Here is a 24,870-nt window from a genome sequence, read left to right on the forward strand (position 1 = left end):
GCATTCCCTCACTTTTCTAATTATTAACTGCTTAAATTTGCTCTTTGGAACTCAGGGGAAGGCCAGCAAGACTAAAGCTTTTTTTCCAAACAAGAAGTGGGGGACACAGAGTGGGTCTGTCACCAGGAAGGCCATGCAGGGTCCTGCTTGGTTTCACGTCTTCTCAAAGCAGTATTAGCATATGTCCCTTTAAATGCATTAATAGGACCATCTTGACCCATATATATAGAACACAAAGTTCCTATGTCCGTGTGAGGGGAGGGAGGATAAGGAGAGGTCAAAAGAAGAGCAGGTGAGGTAATTTTAATGCACTAAGATAGGAGAATCTCATTTAAGAAAACCTTTCCTGGAAGGGGACCAGGTGTATGCATATGTGTATGTGACTCACCAGTGTCTGATGTCTGATGTAGAATGCTGTGGGCAAAACCCTGGAGTGCAAAGAATGAAAAGGGGAGCCCACTTTTAAATAGCATTGGTTGAGGGAAAGAACTAAAAACTGCCCATATACTGACCAAATAAACTGTATTTTCTCAGCGTGGGTCCATAAAATCTGAGATAAGTAGATGCTTAACAAAATGCTGCTTTACTTGGAGGGCTCTTATTCTGAATGTGGCAGATTTTACCATAATAACATTTGAGTTAATTTTTATATGTCATATTTTGATTTTTAACTCTAAATAAATATTTTCTATGGATAACTTCACCTTATGACTTCAACTTTAAGTGATTTCTATTAATGTTATATGCTGGCTGGTTGGGGCATTAGGTCAAGGTTTGGTGAAGAAATAATATTTCTGTCTTCTTATTTAAAAATCACATCAGGCTTTTGCTGCCTCAGGGAGCATGACTTGACTGAAGGCATTGTTATTATGTGATGCTGTAGAGTCGTCTAAAGATAAAAATCAGAAGTGTTCAGTGATTTATCTTCCTAGTTCCAGCATACTAAAATCATTATTTCTCTTATTTGCATTGACATGCCAACCAATGACATTAATCACCTTCAAAGATTTCCCTTGTTCTTAAAGTCTGCTGGGGTAGTTCAGCATCATTTCACAAAAACTGTTATATATTAAATTTGTAGAGTGGTCAAAAAGAAAGAATTGAGAACCTGTGATGAGGCCTGGGAGGGGAATGGTGGTCTCAGAGGACTAGGGCAGAGACCAGCTGAGGCTCACAGGGAAAGAAAAGAGGAAAATGATTACAGTCATCTCTCGGTATCTGCGGGCGATTGGTTCTAGGACTTCCTGCAGATAACCAAAATCCGCGGATGCTCGATTGCCTTATATAAAATGGTGTAGTATTTGCATATAACCTACACACATTAAGTCCTTTAAAATGGACTTAATTTTTCTTTTTACAGCAGTTTTAAGTTTATAACATGGGGAGGAAAAAAAATCTTTCCTCTGTCCTTCTAGGTTCTTGGCTGAGCCCTCCCTATCATAAAAGGACAGAGTAACAGGAGAAAAACAGAAGTTTAATAACATGTATACCTCCTGCATACATGAGAGCAAGCCAGGGAAACTGAGTAACTTTCCAAAATGGCCCAAACCATTGCCTTAAATACCATCTCTAGCTGAAGACAAAAGAAGATGTTGGGGAGTGGGGTGGGGGCTGGGGGGACAGTTGAGGGAGGTTATTGGGAAAAGCACAGTAAACAAAGGTCTGGCTGTCATGCAGACTTAAGTTCTTGCCTTCTCCATCAGTAAGAGTTTCTAGAGATTTAGTCAACTTGCTCTTCCTGATACAGAAAGGGAGATGCGGAGGTTTCCCTTATAAATGCAAATGTTTCTTCCAAGAGGGTAACCTCTTGGTTTTTAGCGCTTATTTTGTGTGCTGTTTCTTAAAAATAGTCAGTTCGAGATAATCCTTATGCCAAAGAGACATGTTTTGGGATGGCATATTCTCTCCTTCAACAACAAAATTGAGAGGAAGGTATAGAGATTTCGTGGAATGGCGATTTCCTCGGTTCTTGCCCTTCTCAAGGGAAAGAATTCAGTCAGGAGGCATAGAGCAGTTTTAAGTAGCAAGAGTTTTATTAAGCAGAGCGAAAGTACACTCCCGAGAAAGCAGGAGAGCGGGCTGTCTGGAAACCAGAAGCAGCCCCGCAATGGGGTAGGGCCGTGTTTTGTAGAGTGGTGGTCCCTCCCTGTGTCCTGTGTTATTTGACTGACAAATCGATTGACAGCTTTAGGTTATGTAACTTCCCTGCTAGTATGCAGGCACTTACCCATAAGCACCCAAGCAGAACCCATGAGGTGGGGCGGGGAAGCAAAAGCCGCAATGCTAAGTTATTACAAATGAGGCATAATGAACCCTGGGTTACCTTGAGTCACCTTTTAGGTCTTGGTGTGCCTGCGTCAACCTGTGCTGGCAGTTTTGTCTTGCTTGGTCCTGGTATGGCTGGAAACCTAGCAGTGGTCCTTGACCACGAGAAGGAGGATCTCTGGGCATGCTCCAACCACCAGTGTCCAGGTAGGGGAGGGAAAGATGAACCGTCCAGGATGGGGCAGGACCCTCTCATGTCTGACTAGTTACCTAACACTCCTGCCCCTGACACATGCATAGTTTCTCTCATTAACGTCACTCACTTTTTTTTTTTTTAAACTGAAGGTGAACCTACATTGACACATCATTATCACCCAAAGTATATAGTTTACCTTAGAGTTCACTCTTGTACATTCTGTGGGTTTGAACAAATGTATGATGACATGAATCTATCATTATAATATCATACAGAGTATTTTCACTGCCCTGAAAATTCTCTGTGCTCTGCCTGCTTCTCTCTCCCCACCCCCACCCCACAACCACTGATCTTTTTATTGCCTCCATAGTTTTGCCTTTTCTGGATGTGGTATCATTGGAATCATACAGCATGTAGCCTTTTCAGATTGGTTTCTTTCAGTTAGTAATATGCACTTCAGGTTTCTCCATGTCTTCTCATGGCTTGATAGCTCATTTCTTTTTAGCACTGAGTAATATTCCATTGTTTGGATGTACCACAGCTTGTTTAGCCGGTCACCTACTGAAGGACACCATAGTTGCTTCCAAGATTTGGCAAGTATCAATAAAGTCGCTATAAACGTCTGGGTGCAGGCTTTTGGGTGGACATAAGTTTCCATCTCCTTTGGGTAAATACCAGGGAATGTGATTGCTGGATTGTATGGTGAAAGTATGTTTAGTTTTGTAAAAAAGCTACCAAACTGTCTTCCACAGTGGCTCTCCTATTTTTCCTTCCCACCAGCAATGAGTGAGAGCCCCTGTTGCTCCACATCCTCTCCAGCACTTGGTATTGTCAGTGTTGTGGATTTGGGCAATTCTAATAGGTGTGTAGTGCTATCTCATTGTTTTAGTTTGCATTTCCCTCATGACATGTGATGTGAAACATCTTTTCTTATGTTTGTTTGCCATCTGTATGTCTTCTTTAGTGAGATGTCTGTTAAGGTTTTTGGCTCATTTTTTAATCAGGTTTTTCGTTTTCTTCTTGTTGAATGTCCGTCAGTACATAAACACAGGTAAATCTCTCACATGGGCAACTACCACAACAGCAGCAGCAACAAACAAATGCACACAACCCAAACTCAGAACCCTCAGAACCCTCTCTTAACCCTGTATCCACTTGTACCCTGTCTTTGCTTTCTCTCTTTCATAGACAGACTACTCGACTGGGTCGTGCAGACTTGATGTGTCCACTTCCCAGTGAGGTCTGGCCTTTGTCTTCACCTGTCTTCCTCTTCCAACATTCTGAGTCTTAGAAAATGGTGACTATAGTTTGTAATACTCTATTGTATATTTGAAAGTTGCTAAGAGAGTAGATCTTAAAAGTTCTCATCTCAAGGGAAAAAAAATACTCTATGTTTGGTTGAAACGGAGCAAGACTGCGGGGCCCTGCCCGGTACAAATCTTTTCCGTGTCCCGCGTTTCTTATTCGCAGGAAAAAGGCTTCAGCCTCCTTGACCTTCCTTGAGTTCCCAAGGGCAGCTTCAAACAGTTGCTAAGCAGGGAAGGGAGGGAATGCAGAAACAAAGGAGGAGGAATAAGGAGACAACAGTGCAGCAGGGTCAAGGTTCCTCCTCAAGGAATATACATAACAATACATCTTTGAGTCCTTCTGCAGGAACTAAGGCCCCCACCCTGGTGGAGGATGGTAACTCCTGGCTGAGCACAGGATTCCTGGAGCACCGCCCTGTTACCTCACCACCAACCAATCAGAAGAAAGCCATACACCCTGGAGCCCTCACCCCAAATTTTGCCTATAAATACTTCTCCCTGAAAACTGTTGGGGAGTTCGGGGTTTTTTGAGCATGAGCCACTCGTTCTCCTTGCTCGGCCCTGCAGTAAACCTTTCTCTGCTCTAGACTCCGATGTTTCAGATTGTTTGGCCTCACTGTGTGTTGGGCACATGAACTTCTGTTTGGTAACATGGTGATGGGTATTAACTAGACTTATTATGGTGATCATTTCATAATATATACAAATATCAAATCATTATGTTGTATACCTGAAACTAATATATGTCAATTATAACTCAATTTTTAAAAATGCAAAAAAAAAAAAAAAAAAAAAGAAAAGAAAATGGTGGCAGTATCGATCTGGTTGCCTGTGCCTGAAGCCTGGGAATTAATCCGACTGTTCCCACCCTTTCCTCACCTCCCCACATAAAATTAATCACCTGGTTCCATTGATTCAGTCACTGAATCTCTCGCAAATTAATGCACCCATTTCTTTCCATCCCTATTGCCCCTCCCTAGTTTGGGAAGATACTGTTTCTCTTTTTATGTGAAGGTGACAGGCTGGCTGATGTGTGTTGCTGCATGATGATGTTGGGGAGGAAGAAATATTCCTCTCCCCTTCTAAATTCTTCTGGCTGATCTAAGAATTTAATTGATGTGATAGAGGGTGACAGCAGAAAATCAAACAAAGTTAAGTAACATATATACATGGGAGAGACCGGGGAAAACTAAGCAACTTGCCCAAATGGCCAAAGCCCTCACCTTATATACCATCTTCAGCTAAAGACAAAAGAAGATGTTGGGGGTGAACAGAGTCAGTTATGGGGCAATACTAGGAAAAGTGCAGTTAAGGACGGTGATTGTGATGAAGATTTAAGTCGATGACTTCTCCATTGATAGGAGTTTCTGGAGATTTAGTCATCCTCCTCTTCCAGGTACAGAGAGGGAGAAACCCTTCAAATGGAGATTTACCTTACAAATGGAGATATTTCTTACAAAAGGGCAACTGCTATTTGCTTTTCAGATCCCTTCCTATGTCTGCTGTTCTCTGAAGATAACCAGCTTAAAACAATTGATATGCCAAAGAGACATATTTTAGGGTGGCAAATTTTGCTCCCCTACAGTGATGTCATAAAGACTTAGGGGTGCTGGTGACTGCAGAGGCAAAAGATCTAGGCCCTGAAGATTTCCTTGTTGTTTTAGCACCCTCCTTCTGTGGGTTTTCTGTTTGAAATGGTCACTGCTGCATCTCTCTCTGTTTCCTTCTACTTTCCTGGCATTTTCCTCTGATTTCTGAGGGACACCTCTGTTGCTCCTGGAAGTTCTGACCTCACAACTGTCATTTATCTCTGAGGTCAGGTCCTGGCTCTGACCCTTCCCAACTGAAAGAGCTGGAAGAGATCATGGACTCTCTCTTTCTCTCTCTCTCTTTTCAAAAATATTTATTTATTTATTTGGCTGCGCCAGGTCTTAGTTGTGGCACGTGGGATCTTTGTTGCGGCGTGTGGGATCTTCGTTGCGGCGTGTGGGATCTTCGTTGCGGTATGCGGGATCTTTAGTTGTGGCATTTGGGATCTTTTAGTTGCAGCATGCGGAATCTTTAGTTGCGGCATGCGAACTCTTAGTTGCGGCATGTGGGATCTAGTTCCCTGACCAGGGATCGAACCCAGGCCCCCTGCATTGGGAGTGCAGAGTCTTAGCCACTGGATCGCCAGGAAAGTCCTGATCATGGACTCTCTTGACTCCTAATTTCCTTATGTGTAAAATAAGTGGCTTCCCTACACCAGTGAGTCTTCATCCTGGCTGCACGTTAGAATCACCTGGAGGGGCTTTGAAACCTCCCAGTGCTCAGGCCTCACTCTGCCACAATGACATCAGCATTGTTTAAAGCTCCTCCCGCCACCCCCCAACCAGAGACCCCAGTGTACAGACAAGGTTGAGAACCAGTGACTTAATGATTTTAAAGGACCTTTGCTCTTCTGTCATTTCATGCCTTTATCATGCCCCAATCTCAAGTTGAGATTTCTTTTCTCTTAATGTTTTTACTAAGTTAGGAAGAAGTAGCTGTGAAGTACCCCCGCCTCCATCTGCTGTTTGTTCTTATTTACATACAATGGAACCCAGCCCACTGATTTCCAGCTCTTATTCCCTTACAACTGTTATTGAACTGAAAACATAGCTGAAAACTTATTAAACAGAAAAAAATCTATTTTGAGCTTTGTGCTGACAATTCATTATAGAACCAAGGAAACATCTAAATTTCTTTCCTTCTAGAATTAATGCTAAAAATGGATTTACAACTCCATAATTTCAAATGAAAATTTTCATTCTGGTGCCAAGCCTAGTATTATATTCTTTCTTGAGTGTCCTATTAGGAAAAATGAAGCATCTGTGTAGGAGAATGGAATTTCGATTGGTTTGCACCCATAGACAAGCAGGGCCTCCCCAGACTGCTCCACGTGGGCTGCTGAAGTTAAGTGTTAGCATCTCTCTCCCCCAGTCCTCTCTGCTGACCCACAGGTGCTGGAAGAAAAGCCAGGGCAAACACATCATCACTGTAGGTGTGGTCTTACTCTTGGAACACTTTGAAACAGGGCTTTCAGAAGACAGTGTTTCTGTAGCAGTCCCCTTGAGACCTAACCATTTTAGACTTGAAATAGCATAAGACTTTTCTGAGCTGTCAGAGGGGAGAGAGGGGAGTAGGAAGATGACAGAGAACAGCCACGCATTTGGTTTAACCACTGGCACTAATTTGGAGACAACTGGGGTCTTGACATAAGTGATTCATATTGAGAAGTGTCTAGGGTGCTGGCTCTCCCTGCCTGTTTCTCTGTTAACAGTATCTTTTTCAACTGTTCACTCACTTTCTTCTGCAATACCTGTCTGAAGTACACAGCCCATGCCTTTGCTTTTTTCTCTCAAGCCCTTATTAACCTATTGAAATTAGTTGCTGCAACACTGATATGGGTGCACTAATTCAGTAGCTACGGGTAAGTTATTAGTCATAGCCTATGGCGAATTCCTTTCCTCCTGTAATCCTTTTACAACTGGGCCATCACATTGTTCTCAAGGAAAGAAATGGTTAGTTTTCTTCTAGCAATGGGGGGAAAAGGCATTTTCCTGGGAAAAGAAATGCTGCCAGAGCATGGAGTCAAGCTTAAAGGAGCCTCTTCCCCACTGTGTTTAGCATTGGACTATTTATCGTGGCCCAGAAAAGCTTGTCTGAAGCTTCTTGGTTTTGACCTGCTTCTTTGGGTATTTCCTTATAGATGGAGGAATTGATTGAGGGTGTTCGATGGGCCTTTACTGACATGCTGGAGAAAGAAAATGAGTGGATGGATGCAGGGACAAAAAGGAAAGCCAAAGAAAAGGTAAGGATTCCTTTTGATGAAAAAAAATGACTTCTGGTTTAATGGATTTTCATGCTCCCCATTGACTGTGTAGTGGATTTTTATATTGACTGAGCTGTTGACTTCAAATGACCCCAGAGTTAGGTGTCTGTTTTGGGATGAATACAGAGATTCTATTACCAGGAGGTAAGAGAAAATAAGATCTGACTTTTTCAAACTGCGTTTTCAAACACCTTGTAATTCAGCCTTTCCTTCTCTCCTAATTGCCGTCTGTAAGAGCCACATGGCTTGCTGCCCAGCGAATTTTGCCATTAAACCATCATTGGCTATGGCAGAATGCAGAGCAGTGGGGAGCCAGGGGGAGCAGCAGGCAGAAGAGCCCTCAAGGCACAAAGAAGAAAAACCCATATTAGCTGTGTGTCCTGCTCCGTGCACGATGTGTGCTAATGTCCTCAGGCAAATCCTCTACTGTAACCAAGCAGATCTACGTCCTAACCCATCATTTTGTACAAATGATCCAAATAGCGTGCTTATAAACTGTAGACCAATAGTAGACCATTGCGTAGGAATACAAAAACATTTCCTAATAGAAGCGGACACTTGCTAGGCCTTGTAAAACTTTCTGGCAACAAGATAAGGGGATAAGTAAGAAAAGTATTAGCAGCCTTGCTGTTTAGAAATAAAGAATGGGACCCATCTTGAATTCTAGGTATTCTGATGGAGCTGGAGCTTGCATGGGTGGGAAACGCCTGCTACATTCTTTTTTTTTTTTCTTTTTAACATCTTTATTGGAGTATAATTGCTTTACAATGGTGTGTTAGTTTCGGCTGTATAACGAAGTGAATCAGCTATACATAAACATATATCCCCATATCTCCTCTCTCTTGCATCTCTCTCCCACACTCCCTATCCCACCCCTCTAGGTGGTCACAAAGCACTGAGCTGATCTCCCTGTGCTATGCGGCTGCTTCCCACTAGCTATCTATTTTACATTTGGTAGTGTATATATGTCCATGCCACTCTCTCACTTCCTCCCGGCTCACCCTTCCCCCTCCCCATGTCCTCAAATCCATTTTCTACGTCTGCGTCTTTATTCCTGTCCTGCCCCTAGGTTCTTCAGAACCTTTTTTTTTTTTTTTAGATTCTATATATATGTGTTAGTATACGGTATTTGTTTTTCTCTTTCTGACTTACTTCACTCTGTATGACGGACTCTAGGTCCATCCACCTCACTACAAATAACTCAATTTCGTTTCTTTTTATGGCTGAGTGATATTCCATTGTATATATGTGCCACATCTTCTTTATCCATTCGTCTGTCAGTGGACACTTAGGTTGCTTCCATGTCCTGGCTATTGTAAATAGAGCTGCAATGAACATTTTGGTACATGACTCTTTCTGAATTATGGTTTTCTCAGGGTATATGCCCAGTAGTGGGATTGCTGGGTCGTATGGTAGTTCTATTTTTAGTTTTTTAAGGAACCTCCATACTGTTCTCCATAGTGGCTGTATCAATTTATATTCCCACCAACAGTGCAAGAGAGGGTTCCCTTTTCTCCACACCCTCTCCACCATTTATTGTTTGTAGATTTTTTGATGATGGCCATTCTGACTGGTGTGAGGTGATATCTCATTGTAGTTTTGATTTGCATTTCTCTAGTGATTAGTGATGTTGAGCATTCTTTCATGTGTTTGTTGGCAATCTGTATATCTTCTTTGGAGAAATGTCTATTTAGGTCTTCTGCCCATTTTTGGATTGGGTTGTTTTTTTCTTTTTGATATTGAGCTGCATGAGCTGCCTGTATATTTTGGAGATTAATCCTTTGTCAGTTGCTTTGTTTGCAAATATTTTCTCCCATTCTGAGGGTTATCTTTTGGTCTTGTTTATGTTTTCCTTTGCTGTGCAAAAGCTTTTAAGTTTCATTCAGTCCATTTGTTTTTTTTTTTTGTTTTTATTTCCATTTCTCTAGGAGTTGGGTCAAAAAGGATCTTCCTGTGATGAATGTCGTAGAGTGTTCTGCCTATGTTTTCCTCTAAGAGTTTGATAGTGTCTGGCCTTACATTTAGGTCTTTAATCCATTTTGAGTTTATTTTTGTGTATGGAGTCAGGGAGTGTTCTAATTTCATTCTTTTACATGTAGCTGTCTGGTTTTCCCAGCACCACTTATTGAAGAGGCTGTCTTTTCTCCATTGTATATTCTTGCCTCCTTTTTCAAAGATAAGGTGACCATATGTGTGTGGCTTTATTTCTGGGCTTTCTATCCTGTTCCATTGATCAATATTTCTGTTATTGTGCCGGTACCATACTGTCTTGATTACTGTAGCTTTGTAGTATAGTCTGAAGTCAGGGAGCCTGATTCCTCCAGCTCCCTTTTTCTTTCTCAAGATTGCTTTGGCTATTCAGGGTCTTTTGTGTTTCCATACAAATTGTGAAATTTTTTGTTCTTGTTCTGTGAAAAATGCCATTGGTAGTTTGATAGGGATTGCATTGAATCTGTAGATTGCTTTCGGTAGTATAGTCATTTTCACAGTGTTGATTCTTCCAATCCAAGAACATGGTATATCTCTCCATCTGTTTAATTTTTAATTAGGAATTTTTATTAAGTAGGAATACAAGAGATTTATGTGCCTTAATTTTATATCCTGCTACTTTACCAAATTCCTTGATTAGCTCTAGTAGTTTTAAGGTAGCATCTTTAGGATTCTCTATGTATAGTATCATATCATCTGCAAACAGTGACAGTTTTACTTCTTCTTTTCCGATTTGGATTTCTTTTATTTCTTTTTCTTCTCTGATTGCTGTGGCCTGCTACATTCTTAATGGATGCTGCTCTTCAGCTGGGAACTGAACTTAGGAGCATTTCTTCTTTAGAGAGGCATTTTTGAAACTTACTGATGATAGCAATCACCTGGGGTGCCTGGACTGTGTCTAGCTTTCTGGGCTCCTCCCTAGCAAGGTCTGATTTAGTGGATTGAGGGTGCAGTCTGAACATCTGTGATTTTAACCAGTCTCCTTGGTGATTCTTATCCTTAGGCAGGCTTCGGGACCTCTGCTTAGAGTCATACTGAGTCATGCTGAGCACAAAATTTTTTGCATTATGGTCAAGGAACAAAGAGGGAGAGGGTTTTCAGAGCAGGGAAACTACTCTGTATGATACCATAATGGTGGATACATATCATTATACACTTGTCCAAACCTATAGAACGTGCAGCACTGAGAGTGAACCATAATGTAAACTATGGACTCTGGGTGATAATGATGTGTCAATGCAGGTTCATCGATTGTAACAAATGTCCCACTCTGGTGGGGGATGTTGATAATGGGGGAGGTTGTGCATGAGTGGGGGCCGGGATTATATAGGAACTCTGTACTTTCTGCTCAATTTTGCTGTGACCCTAAAACTGCTCTAAAAAAGTCTATTAAAGAAGAAAAGAGGTCAACATTCTGGGAATGCTTATTTAGCCTTGTTTAATGGAGAATGTGCAGAGGTTTAGCACAGATATTTTCTAGAGCTTTAATACTCCCAAGGTGGATAAGCATTGCCCTCGATATTTTTGTGAGTAGACACGAAAAGACTGTTCAGTGTTTCATAGTGAGGAAAGAACTTGGGTGGCAGTGGCGGGGGTGGGGGGGGGTGGTGTTGGAGGAAGACAGAGGGTAAGTTTGATTTTTTCCCCCTTTGAGAACCTGTCAGAGCTGTCTTAAGTCATGTAAGGCACAAGCTGTTGAAGGCAGGAGCATGCGGGCTGTGATGAGAAGCTCTCCAGATGGTAGGTGAAACTTTGTGCATCAACATACTGTTGTTGTTGTTTGAATGCTTCATTTATTTGCTGGGCTAGCTTATGATATCCAGAACAGAGCATGTCTTGCACTGGGCAGTTGAGAGCCCAGCACACTGGGGGCTCTTGATCCTAGCCTGACCCCTTGTGGACTGAGGGCCACCGGCGTGGAGGGTGGGGTGGAGTGGTGAGTGGTATGTGCGTGTTATGAATGGATGGATACCAGGGGAATGCTCTGGGGACCCTAGTCATTTTTTAAAAAATTATGGCTGGTGATTGCCTTAGGGGGATCTTCTGGGTTGCATAAGGGAGTGGGTGCTTTTCAGTTGGGCCTTCTAGGCAAGTAGCCATGGGTCCTTCCTGAAGGAGGATTATTCCCAGTCCTTCTAATGTTAGACACATTCTTGTTTGCCCCCTGAGTTGCTCTCCAGTCTTGTAATTTTTTTCAAGGAGAGCCCTCACTTTTTCTTCTAAAAGTACTCTTTGAACGCTCCACTGTCGTTGAGCTGAGTTCAACCTGCCAGGAACTCAAACTAGTTCCTCGACAGGTGCAAATATCAAAGGTAGTTGTCCTGCTGGATGTCACCAGGTTCCCTGAGTATATCTTGAATTTCAGACTTCAGAGCAGTTCCTTTTTTTTTTTTTTAAATTTAATTTTTTTAACATCTTTATTGGAGTATAATTGCTTTACAATGTTGTGTTAGTTTCTGCTGTATAACAAAGTGAATCAGCTATACGTATACATATATCTCCATATCCCCTCCCTCTTGCGTCTCTCTCCCACCCTCCCTATCCCACCCCTCTAGGTGGTCACAAAGCACTGAGCTGATCTCCCTGTGCTATGCGGCTGCTTCCCACTAGCTATCTATTTTACATTTGGTAGTGTATATATGTCCATGCCACTCTCTCACTTCCTCCCGGCTCACCCTTCCCCCTCCCCGTGTCCTCAAATCCATTTTCTACGTCTGCGTCTTTATTCCTGTCCTGCCCCTAGGTTCTTCAGAGCCATTTTTTTTTTTTTAAGATTCCATATATATGTGTTAGCATATGGTATTTGATTTTCTCTTTCTGACTTACTTCACTCTGTATGACCGGCTCTAGGTCCATCCATCTCACTACAAATAACTCAATTTCGTTTCTTTTTATGGCTGAGTAATATTCCATTGTATATATGTGCCACATCTTCTTTATCCATTCATCTGTCGATGGATACTTAGGTTGCTTCCACGTCCTGGCTATTGTAAATAGAGCTGCCATGAACACTGTGGTACATGACTCTTTTTGAATTATGGTTTTCTCAGGGTATATGCCCAGGAGTGGGATTGCTGGGTCATATGGTAGTTCTATTTTTAGTTTTCTAAGGAACCTCCATACTGTTCTCCATAGTGGCTGTATCAATTTACATTCCCACCAACAGTGTTGGAGGGTTCCCTTTTCTCCACACCGTCTCCAGCATTTGTTGTTTGTAGATTTTTTGGTGATGGCCATTCTGACTGGTGTGAGGTGATACCTCATTGTAGCTTTTTTTTCTTTTTTAAAATTAATTTATTTTTGGCTGTGTTGGGTCTTCGTTGCTGTGCGTGGGTTTTCTCTGGTTGCGACGAGCGGGGGCTACTCTTTGTTGCAGTGCGCGGGCTTCTCATTGCGGTGGCTTCTCTCGTTCCAGAGCACGGGCTCTAGGCACGCGGGCTTCAGTAGTTGTGGCACGCAGGCTCTAGGGCTCAGGCTCAGTAGTTGTGGCACACGGGCTTAGTTGTTCCGTGGCATGTGGGATCTTCCTGCACCAGGGCTTGAACCCGTGTCCCCTGCATTGGGAGGCGGATTCTTAACCACTGTGCCACCAGGGAAGTCCCCCATTGTAGTTTTGATTTGCATTTCTCTAATGATTAGTGATGTTGAGCATCCTTTCATGTGTTTGTTGGCAATCTGTATATCTTCTTTGGAGAAATGTCTGTTAAGGTCTTCTGCCCAGTTTTGGATTGGGTTGTTTGTTTTTCTTGATATTGAGCTGCATGAGCAACTTGTATATTTTGGAGATTAATCCTTTGTCAGTGGCTTCCTTTAGAGCAGTTCCTTTAATGAGAGGTGACAAAGAGGGAGTGTTGTCTAAGAATTTCCGGCAGTTCTCCAAGGCAAGTCGGGCTCTGGACCCCAGAAGATGTGGGTTTTCTTTTTCCAAATTAAATGAACATGGAGATCTGGAAATGACCTCTGGGTGGAGCTCATAGCACTCACAAAGACATTTAGAGAGCTGGAGGCTCTTATGCAGCTTTCTGCTATGGGGCTGTTTTTGAAAAATTATTTTTTTTCTTGCCCTTTTTCTAGGCTGTCCTTGATTTGATTGCCTTTTAATGGTCAACAAGAAAGGAGAGGCTCTGCCTAATAATTTCTTGAATCTTAGATGGAAATCTCTGACTATCTTAGGGCTTTGTCTTTCTCATACTGAGTAGCCCCTGCGTTAAGACAGGATTTGCCTGCATTTGAAGTGGAGGTGAATGATTTGCCTGCTCTTCTGGTGTGACTTGGCACTGTTCTTAGGGCTCGTGTTGTATGCAGTATATCACCCAGGCGGAAGATTTCTCATCAGTAAGAGTGCCCACACTGGGCCAGCGCTGAGTCACTTGGCAACCCATTGGGAAAGCTGGAAAAATGTTGCAATTTGTGAGGGGGAGAAGCTTTCCTTTCTCTCACAGTCAGGCTCTGGTCTGCAGCTAATTACAGTGCCTCCTAAGGGGTATTGACCTCAGCATTCCCTAGTGACCTGCCTCCTGAACAGGGAGGGTCCAGATGCCTGCAGTGGGCTGAGGCCTAACACCCTGGCTTTTGTGGTGGTTACTCCAGTCTCAGAATGGAAGCGTGGGGATGTGGCCTTGTCGTGCTCTTTGCTAAGGGTGATTACTGTAAAAGATAAACAAGGATGCCTCTGCTTCCGTGAATGAAGGGTAGATTTGTTATCTCTCTCTCCCTGCCTTTCCCCTCTCATTTCTCAGGAGGTCATGAGTAGTTTCGTGTTGTGAAACCAACAGTGTAGGTTTCGAACTGGAAATTTAGTATGGTAAAATAAGCACCAATTTTTGTTTAGGATTCTATGTTCCCTGCAAGCATATGCTCTTATTATAAACAAGCAGCAAAGGACAGGAGGCCTGTTAATTTTTTCTGGCTATCGTAGCTGTTGAATGAGTGTAAGGTGATACAAACTATTTTGGGGGGTATCTTCTAGAAGATTTGCCTTTTCCAGAACAGGGTAGGAGGGTCTCAAGGTCACTACACTACGTAATGATTGTGAGTCCTGGCAGGAAGGGATGCAGCACTGCCTTTGGCTGCCCTGGTGGTGGGAACCAGGCTTATGCTGGTGAGCTCTGTGGCAGATCAGGAGGAACTTGGCTGGTGCCCAGCTGGATTCGACTCTGTAGCCAAAAGCTGGATTCTTTCTAAAATATTTGTTTGTGCTCTTTGCTCCGTGACCTTTGTTTGCCAGGCCACCCCTAGAGAAAAAGACCCTGATGGAACTCCTAGGAAGGCAGTGTCCTCAGGATGCTGTGAGTGCCTTAACCTTAGCCATAGCAGGTACAGAGGGTTCCCAAGAAGTCTGTCTCATGGTCCCATCAACATGAGCATGTGACTCCCAGGCACATGCTTTGGGCGAGGTGGGAAGAGTTTTCCTACAGAGGGCCAAACAGAAATTTAGCTCACCTCTTTGGCTTTGTCTCTGTTGGGCAGGGAAAATAACCTTTCCTTCCATCCTTCTAAGTTCTTAACTTGGGTCCATGTAAAAAAAGATAGATTAACAAGAGAAAAGCAAACAAGTTCATTAACATGTATATCTCATACACATGTGAGAGAAACTCAGAGAAATGAGTAACTCAGAGAAGTGGCTTAGAACTCCGGCTTATATGTCATCTAAACCAAAGGACAATAAATTTGTAGAGAAAGAAGAAGAAAAAGGGAAAGTAGTTTTAGACTTCCAAAAGTGGCAGATGGTGGGAATGTAAATATATGGGAAACTAGTGGTAGATACAGGCTAGTTAGTTGTTATGTAGATTCCTCTGCTGCTGTCTCCAGGCCTATAAGGTCTAAAGTTGTCTCAGTGATTCACTTTTGTCCTCCCTCACAGAGAGGGGAGGAGGGACAACTTTGAAAATTTATGTCCTTTTAGGCAAATTGGGGGAGAGCAGGAGCTTTTCTTGTATCCACTGCTTCTCAATTGCCTTCAGCTCAAAATAATTTTTATGTCAGAGAGGCATATTTTGGGGTGTAATTCTGGTTTCCTTTATCTTTAAGCTCTGCCCAGCCCTAGGTGTTGGATTTGCCCCAGGTATCCAGCATGGACCAACCATGTTGGTGTCCTGCCCACGTCTGAGCCCAGTGGTTCTCGGGGTGTGCTTCTAGACCAGCAGCAGCAGCCTCCCTGGGGACTCATTAGAGATGCAGATTTTCAGGACCACCCCGACCCGGTGAGCGGAGTGGGGGGGCGCTAACTGCCCTTGCCATCACCATTTCACTGCACACCTGTCTGACTTCAGCTGCCAGCACCCGCATTTTCCCCAACAGCTTTCTGTTCCCACTGGCGCGTGCTAGGCCACTCACACAGAGGGCCCAAAGGTCCGGGAAGTGAGCACAACCCAGTGATTGCCCTAGCCCCCTCCTCCCTCGAGTGTGTTCTGCCCAGGCTCCCGGAGTTTCCCCAGTGGGGTAAGCTCTAGTCGCTCACACTGACAGCTGTCTCCATAAGATACCCTTTGCTGACTGCCTGTCTTTCTCTGCTCACCTCCCCAGCCCCCTCCCAGTGTTTGGTGTCTCGTTCACATCCCAGATGAACTGCTTGCACTCCAGTCCTTGTCTCGGATCTGTACCTGGGGGCTCCCCAACTAGGACACAGCCTCTGGGGTGTGACTTTTCCCGTCCTTCCTCTCCTTAAGGTGACAACGCATTTCACTGCATCTGATGCTAGCACCGCTTCAGCAAATTCAATTCCACAGACTTTTCCAGAACCAACAGCGTGCCAGGTACTAGGCTAGGAGCTGCATGTTCAGAGATGGTCAGTTGCAGTCCCTTTTCTACAGGGGTTTTCACACTGCTAGGAGAGCACAGCGGCGATACGGATTCTGAGACGATGAGGGGAAGTCTTAACGGGATGGAGACACAGACTGGTGCTGGGGTCCTAGAGGAGGAAGCCTGTAAGGAGCCCAGACACCCTGTGTGAGGGCACCCGACTTGGGGTGCCCACTCTGCCACCTCTCTCTTCCTTGTCACAGCCCTTGTCCCTGCAGCCTGTGAGCATGGCTTCTTGCTCTTCCTTACTTATTAATCCCAACAACTTTGCATCCAGCTGTCACTTTCCCTTGGTACCTTCACTTCTGCTTCATCTCACGTATTGCTTTTAAATTGCTTTGTAGAAGAAAAGAAAGGGAAGGGCTTGTGTCAAACTGTGTCCTGCCCTTGCCTGTGACAGATTCAAGCCTGTTTGTGTAGGTGCTTAAGAATGCAGTCACCCCAGTTCCTGCATCCACTCCAGCGCTCACCTAGGAACACACAGGGACTGACAAAATAGCATGTGAACCATCTTTCAGGCTCCCCGCCACTCCCTCTGGATCTCTGGCTCACCCTTGCCGCCATCTTGAGCTTGCTGGCACTCTCTGGCTCTGTGTCTCTCCGTCTCTCTCACATGCACAGACAGGCCAAGGTAGTGGCCTTCACACTTGTATCTCCTCTCCCTCACTGACCCCAACAGGAAGTACAGTACAGAAGCTTACAGACTCTGGAGAAAGACTGCCTAGGCTCAGAGCCAGTGTCTACCAGTTATTAGCTGTATGACCCTTTGGAAATTACTTCACCTTTCTGACCCTCAGTTTTCACATCTGTAAAATGGTGAGATTAGTATGTACGTCAGAGATTTTTTATGAGGAGTTATATACTTCAGGTATTTAGAAGAGCGCCTGGAGCGTGACAAAGCCTCTCCAAGTGTGTTCAGCTGTTTCTTCCAAACTGTTGTCCTGTGCAGGAGGGGAGACTTTGGCCGCACTGACTGGTGAGAGATGCTAAGGGAGGTTCTGTGTGTCTGGGTCATTGTGTTTTCCTCTGGGCTAGGAAGGTAGATGACATAAGACCACAGTCTCTGAGGTCCCTCTTAGCCTTTAGGTGCTTTGATGCTTTTTGTCAGAACACTGTCCTTCTCCTTATATATCACCCCCGCCCCACCCCTGCAGGGCAGCCCCTCCTGAGAGGGTGATGGGAGGGGCGGTACCTTGCTTTTCTCTGTGGAGTTTGGATTTTCTTGTTTTAAGCAAATTCAGTGTTATCTTTGTGATATACCTTTTAAATACAAAAGCAAATATTTGGTGTAAGTAGCAGTTTGCTGCACATAGTTATCAGAGGCATATTATACCTGATACCTTGTTGGAGTGAGGTTACTTTAATCAAGTTTCGGTGTTCTACATAGAGCCTCAAGGAAATGTTGTTTTGGGCAGTGTTATAGGTCATTGGTTCTCATACTCGAGGTGCATTGGCACCATCTGGAGGACTTGTTAAAACATAGATTGCCAGGCCTCACCCCCCAGAGCTTCTGAGTCAGTAGCTCTGAGGTGGGGCCTGGGAATTTACATATCTGACAAGTTCTTGGCGATGCTGTTGGTCTGAGGCCAGCACTTTGAGAGCTCCGGGTTATTAGCGGTGAAAGCTCCCTTACACCAAGGTTGTATTGCTTGAACTAGCTGATGTTTATTAAGTGACTACTTCCCTTACCCCTTACAGGAATTCCTTACAGGAACCCCTGTTCACCATCTCTCACGGGGGAGTGCCCTGAGTGAGTGCTGGGACGCCCACAACCCAACCAGGCCACCCACCATTGTTGCTCCAGCTGCTAAAAAGCCCTTCTTGTTACAGATCCAAAGGCTCCTTCTTGGTCACTTCCACCCCTTGACTCCATGTCTGTCCCCAGGAACTATGCAGAATATATCTTCCACATAAAAGTCCTTCCAGTATTTGAAGATGTTTAAATGTTTTTCTATTTCAGACAAAACATCTCTAATGTTCCTCATTAAATTAACAAGCATTATATGCCAGGCTAGATGTTCTAAATGCTTTACAAATATTAACTACATCAATGCCATGATATCTGTATGAGGTTGGTCAAATCGTTTCATTTTACAGATGAGAAAACTGTAGCACAGAGAGGGCAAGCAGGCTTGCTCAAGGTCACACAGTCAGTAGGTGAAAGAGCTGGGACTTAATCCCTGGCAGTCTGGTTTCAGAGTCTGTGCTTTCATCCGCAGTGCCAGTGGGTCTCTAAGTGTGGCCCTCAGACCAGCAGCATCGGCATCACCTAGGAACTAGCTAAAACTGCAGCTTCTTGGCCCCATCCCAGATCTATAGAATTAGAAACTCTGGGAGGAGACCCAAGAATCTGCATTTTAATAAGCCCTCTGGGTGATTCTGATGCCGCCAAAGTGTGGGAATCACTGCTTTCCTGCTGCGGTTCTGTTGCCTCATCCTGCTGGCTGCTCTCCAGGTTTTCAACATCTTTTTTTAAAGCTCAAGTTCAAAGCTGAACACAGTATTCTAGACATAGTCCAACTCACACAGCACAATGGGAATATTATTACTGCCTTTGTTTTGCATACAAATTATTTTAGAAATCCGAAGTTTATATTATGGCTATCTTTTCTCCTCAGCCATGTCACTGTTGGCTCATAACGAATTTACAGTCAGTTAATTTCTAGGTCTTTTTTTTAATCCCACAGGAACTGTCAGTAAGCCCTGTTGCTCCAGTCGTAAACTTGGCATTTCGTTTAAACCCCCATCCCAGAACTTCACATTAATTCTTAATAAAAATCCATTTAGCTTTGCTCATGGCTCTGATTTTAAAAAAGTATATGTTTCTGGATCTCCTGTGTGTTTATTAGTTTTGCTACAAAAATCTATGCTCATTAAAGAAAATCTCCAAGGCAGAGTATAAAAGTAGAAAGAAAAAAAATCATTACTAGTCCCATCACCCAAACATAACCACTGCAAACATTTCGATGTATTACTTTGTTTTTTCCCCTATACGTAGGCTTGAATAATCCTGTATATATAAACTTGATTCCTTCTTTTTTCTTTTATATTTTAAACATTTCTCCTCTTACTACATAATCTTTTTTTTTTAAAATAAATTTATTTATTTTTTTACTTTTGGCTGCATTAGGTCTTTGTTGCTGCGTGCAGGCTTTCTCTAGTTGCGGCGAGCAGGGGCTACTCTTCGTTGCGGTGCGCAGGCTTCTCATTGCGGTGGCTTCTCTTGTTGTGGAGCACCAGCTCTAGGCATGTGGGCTCAGTAATTGTGGCACTCAGGCTCAGTAGTTGTGGCTTGCGGGCTCTAGAGCGCAGGCTCAGTAGTTGTGGCTTGCGGGCTCTAGAGCGCAGGCTCAGTAGTTGTGGCGCACGGGCTTAGTTGCACCGTGGCATTTGGGATCTTCCCGGACCAGGGCTCGAACCCGTGTCCCCTGCATTGGCAGGCAGATTATTAACCACTGCACCACCAGGGAAGTCCCTACTACATAGTCTTTATAAAAGAATTTTCACTGTTATTACGTAGTCTTCCCGTGATTATACAGGAGATTACTTAATCATTTCTCCATAGTTGGGTATTTAGGTTGTGCTATTTTTGATATTACTATGATAAACATCTTGTGCATACTGCTTCCCCCCCAAATTTAGGACTAATTCCATAGAATGGCATCTCAAAAGACCTTTAAAAATCTCAAGTCTGTCATTCAGTGTCTCCACCTTTATATCATTCATAATTTGATGAGTCCACTTTTTTTTTTTTGTCCATGCCGCACAGCTTGCAGGATCTTAGTTCCCCAACCAGGGATTGAACCTGGGGCCATGGCAGTGAAAGCACTGAGTCCTAACCACTGGACTTCCAGGGAAGTCCCAGATAAATCCACTGTTTGGTTTGATTGTTTTTCTGGGTTATTAATGAGCATGCTCACACAGTAGAACTGGAATCTCCCTATTGGCTCATCCTTTGGAGATTCCTTCCAGATTTATCTATTGAGCAGATTTATGGAGAACCTGCCCTGTGACAGGTCTTTTGTTAGATGCCTAGCAACTTACTAACCAGTGGATTTTTAGTCCAGTTATTCTACTTTGAACAACTTCATGGAACTGTCATCCGATTTATCCATTTTGCCTGCAAGGAGATCATGAGACATTTAGCAGTGCCTTGATATGATCCAGTTACACTATATTTAGGGTGTTCCTTGATTTTCTAATTTATTGTTCTATTTAAAAAGTGGGAACTTGAGGGAATTGAACATTCCTTGGGTTCCCATTCTTTCTAAGGTCCTGTGTTATCCTCACTGGAGATTACATTATTCCATGGGTTATAGCCAGCTATTCAGACTCCCAAACCAGACATCTCAATTTTACTTCCCAGCCAACTGGAAGCACTCGAATCCTGTTGAGTCTTTCTTCCAAAAAGCTTTCAAATCTTTACCATTTCTGTTTCATAGTTCTTTCCTCCCCTAGCTTCTCCTCCTTTTTTCCTTTTTTTATTGAGGTAGAATTCACATAACATAAAATGTACAGTTCAGCGGCGCTGCCTACTTCTACAGTGTTGTGCAGCTGCCACCTTTGTCCAGTCCCAGAGCACTGTCATTGTCCTAAAGGAAGCTTCGTACCATTAAGCATCACTCCTCATTCCTTCCTTCCTTCCCCCAGCTTCAGGCAACCGCCAACCTGCCTTCTGTCTGTGAATTCACCTATTCTGGCTGTTTCATATAAATGCAATCATAGACAGTGTGACCTTTTGTGTCTGGCTTCTTTCACTTGGCATGATGTCTTCTAGATTCATCCATGTTGTAACGTACATCCTCTCATTCTTTTTAGTCCATTTCCCCACTTATAGTCTTGGAAAGAGAAAAACAAACCATTTTAGAATTTCTGATAGTGAGGTCTTTCCTGTCTTCTCTGAACTTTTGAAATAGCATCATAGTGTTTATTTATAACTAAAAAACTGTACCCCCGAAATACAGATTACTGCATTGAACTGACCCCTGTAAGGGAAGAACTGGGGTCGCTGGTTCACTCTTGTGTGCTCAGAATCCAACATGGCTTCCCTTCTTTGGCCACTGGGCAGACCTTAGTAAGAATCACGGCTCCACCAAGCACATAGGCAAGATGCACATTTTGGGGGTCCTCAGTTTCCTTACCCATGAAATGAGAACAAATATACTACTGTTTTCACAGAGTGTTTGGGAGGATTTAAACATGTAATGTATGTCCAGTGACTAGCAAAGAGCAAATGCTCAGTATTAGTAAGATGACATGTTCATTTTCCCCAAGTTTCCTCTTATTTCTCCTCACCAAATGACGTAATGCTTCATGAAAGTCTCCTAAAACTGGGAGAGAAAAGCTGATGCCAATTACATTAGTTTCTTTGGGGTGGAGGTACAAAATGGACTTTTGTTAACATTCACTTTGTTCAATTTTTTTTTTTAACATCTTTATTGGAGTATAATTGCTTTACAATGGTGTGTTAGTTTCTGCTGTATAACAAAGTGAATCAGCTATACATATACATATACCCCCATATCTCTCCCCTCTTGTGTCTCCCTCCCACACTCCTTATCCCACCCCTCTAGGTGGTCACAAAGCACCGAGCTGATCTCCCTGTGCTATGCGGCTGCTTCCCACTAGCTATCTGTTTTACGTTTGGTAGTGTATATATGTGCATACCACTCTCTCACTTCCTCCCAGCTTACCCTTCCCCCTCCCCGTGTCCTCAAGTCCATTCTCTAGTAGGTCTGCGTCTTTATTCCCGTCCTGTCCCTAGGTTCTTCATGACCATTTTTTTTTTTTTGGATTCCATATATATGTGTTAGCGTATGGTATTTGTTTTCCTCTTTCTGACTTAATTCACCCTGTATGACGGACTCTACGTCCATCCACCTCACTACAAATGACTCAATTTCATCTCTTTTTATAGCTGAGTAGTATTCCATTGTATATATGTGCCACATCTTCTTTATCCATTCATCTGTCGATGGACACTTAGGTTGCTTCCATGTCCTGGCTATTGTAAATAGAGCTGCAATGAACATTGTGGTACATGACTCTTTTTGAATTATGGTTTTCTCAGGGTATATGCCCAGGAGTGGGATTGCTGGGTCATATGGTAGTTCTATTTTTAGTTTTTTAAGGAACCTCCATACTGTTCTCCATAGTGGCTGTATCAATTTACATTCCCACCAACAGTGCAAGAGGGTTCCCTTTTCTCCACACCCTCTCCAGCATTTATTGTTTGTAGATTTTTTGATGATGGCCATTCTGTTCAATATTTTAAAACATGTTGTTATGGAAATTTTTAAATGTACACGAAAGTGTACATAACAAACCCACAAGTTCTTATTACCCAGCCTCACCAGTGAGCAATCTTTGCTGTTTTGATTTCATCTTTTCCCCACCCCACCTGCTTTTATGCTGGAGAATTCTCAAGCTCATGTCAGATATCATTTTTTTTTAATAAATTTATTTTATTTTGTTTATTTTTGGCTGCATTGGGTCTTCGTTGCTGCATGTGGGCTTTCTCTAGTTGCAGTGAGCGGGGGCTACTGTTCGTTGCGGTGCGCAGGCTTCTTCTTGCGGTGGCTTCTCTTTTCGTGGAGCATGGGCTCTAGGTGCGCGGGCTTCAGTAGTTGTGGCACGCGGGCTCAGTAGTTGTGGCTCGCGGGCTCTAGGGCGCAGGCTCAGTAGTTGTGGCGCACGGGCTTCATTGCTCCGCGGCATGTGGGATCTTCCCGGACCAGGGCTCTAACCCGTGTCCCCTGCATTGGCAGGTGGATTCTTAACCACTGCGCCACCAGGGAAGTCCCGTCAGATATCATTTTACTATAAACATTTCATTATGTATCTTCAACAGTTAAGGATTAAAAAAAAAAAAACCCAACTAACACAGTACCCTTAACATACCCATCAATATTAACAGCAATACCTGTATACTGTCTGCTTTCTGTAATTATCTGAAAAATGTTTGTTTATTTTTTTTAGACAGTTGGTTCAAATTGGTATCCAAACAAGGTGTACATATTGCAGTTAATAGGTCTGTCTTTTAAGGCTTTAAAAGTTTTAAGAGCACCCCTCCCCTTTTATCCATGAAATTTATTTGTTCAAGAAATTGTGCCATTTGTCTGGTAGAATTTTCAGCACTGCTGATTTGGCTGATGATATACTATTGTTGTCTTTTAACATGTTCTTCTGTCCCTCACATTTTCCATATATTGGTAGTTCAGCCTAGAGGTTTGATTAGATTCAGGTTCAATTTTCTTTTGGCATAAAGATGTCATGGGCAGTGCTGTGTGCTTCCTGTGCAGCCCTCCAAGAGGCACATGGTGCTGTGTTGTCCCACTTCCACTGAAAATGTTGATTAGTGGGTTCAGGTGTTCTCAGACTGATCCTTCCCTTTTAACTTACCCATCAACCTTTCACCATAGGCCGTGGTCCTCTTTCTTGACTGTGCCTTCATATCACCCCCGGGGAGCTTAAAACATCCAAATGCTCCGGCCACACCCCAGACCAATGACATCAGACTTTCTGGGGGTGAGACCCAGGCATCAGTATTTAAAGTTCCCCAGGAGATAGAAATATGCAGCCAGGGTTGAAAACTACTCTTTTAATCGTTTAAGCAGTCATTGATAATATATTGCATAGATACATGAGTTCATTAGGGATTGCAACGGGTGATTTTCTAGTTCTATCATTCTTTCTGCGTATATTAGCTGGAATATTTCTATAAAAAAGTATCTTCTCTCATAAACCACTTGATTACACTGACATACAGCTTATACCAATATAAACTGCTGAAAGGCAGCATAAATGTCTTTTTATTTATTGATTTTCACAATGAGTTGGTGCCCTAGTACTTCCAAAGGTACCAAAGCAGTTTGGTTTTTAAATATCATGATAAACTCAGGGAATTTTATGTATTTGATTTGTTTAGATTCATTACAATCATCATTATTTTTTAGCTCAAATTGTCCCATATTGGCCAACCTGAGGCTCTTCCGTTAGGGAATTTTGACATGACTCTAGTTGTCTCTGACAGCATCTTTGCTCCCTGACACAACAAGATATCCTCTTTAATGTTTGACTTCGATTTAATCACAGACTGTTTTGAAGAGTTTATAAATCATTGCCTTAATTAGTTCTTCTACCAATGAGCAATATATTGATTTTTGTTGTTGTTGTTGTTGTGGGAGGGGGACAGGAGAGAGACTTATTACCAACTTGAAATACAGAGTTTTAGTAATAAGCAAATTTGCAGAAGTTTGAGTGAGAGGTTTATGTGAATTATCATTTGTAAGGGGCACTAGCTCATGTCAGTGGACATACATGTAATATATTCTATGGTTTTTGAAAATTTTTGCAGTGTTGTATTCTTTTCAAGAATATAAAGAAGTATATAACTAGTGTATGACCATGCCATACATTAAAAAAATTAATGCTAGTATCAAGAAGTAGAACTAATTTGA

The 24,870-nt window shown here is 43.0% G+C and overlaps 1 protein-coding gene across 4 annotated transcripts in view; it reads left to right on the top strand.

Moving 5' to 3' along the window:
* The window catches only part of PHEX (phosphate regulating endopeptidase X-linked), a 195,443-nt gene that overhangs the window by 79,801 nt on the left and 90,772 nt on the right, over positions 1-24,870 (top strand). For all 4 annotated transcript variants that reach the window (XM_007174661.2, XM_057539099.1, XM_057539101.1 and 1 more), the window contains one exon: positions 7,499-7,600. In XM_007174661.2, coding sequence (XP_007174723.2) covers positions 7,499-7,600 — 102 coding nt within the window. The remainder of the gene's footprint in view (positions 1-7,498; positions 7,601-24,870) is intronic.

This window comes from Balaenoptera acutorostrata, chromosome X, assembly GCF_949987535.1.
Source record: "Balaenoptera acutorostrata chromosome X, mBalAcu1.1, whole genome shotgun sequence".
NCBI lineage: Eukaryota > Metazoa > Chordata > Mammalia > Artiodactyla > Balaenopteridae > Balaenoptera > Balaenoptera acutorostrata.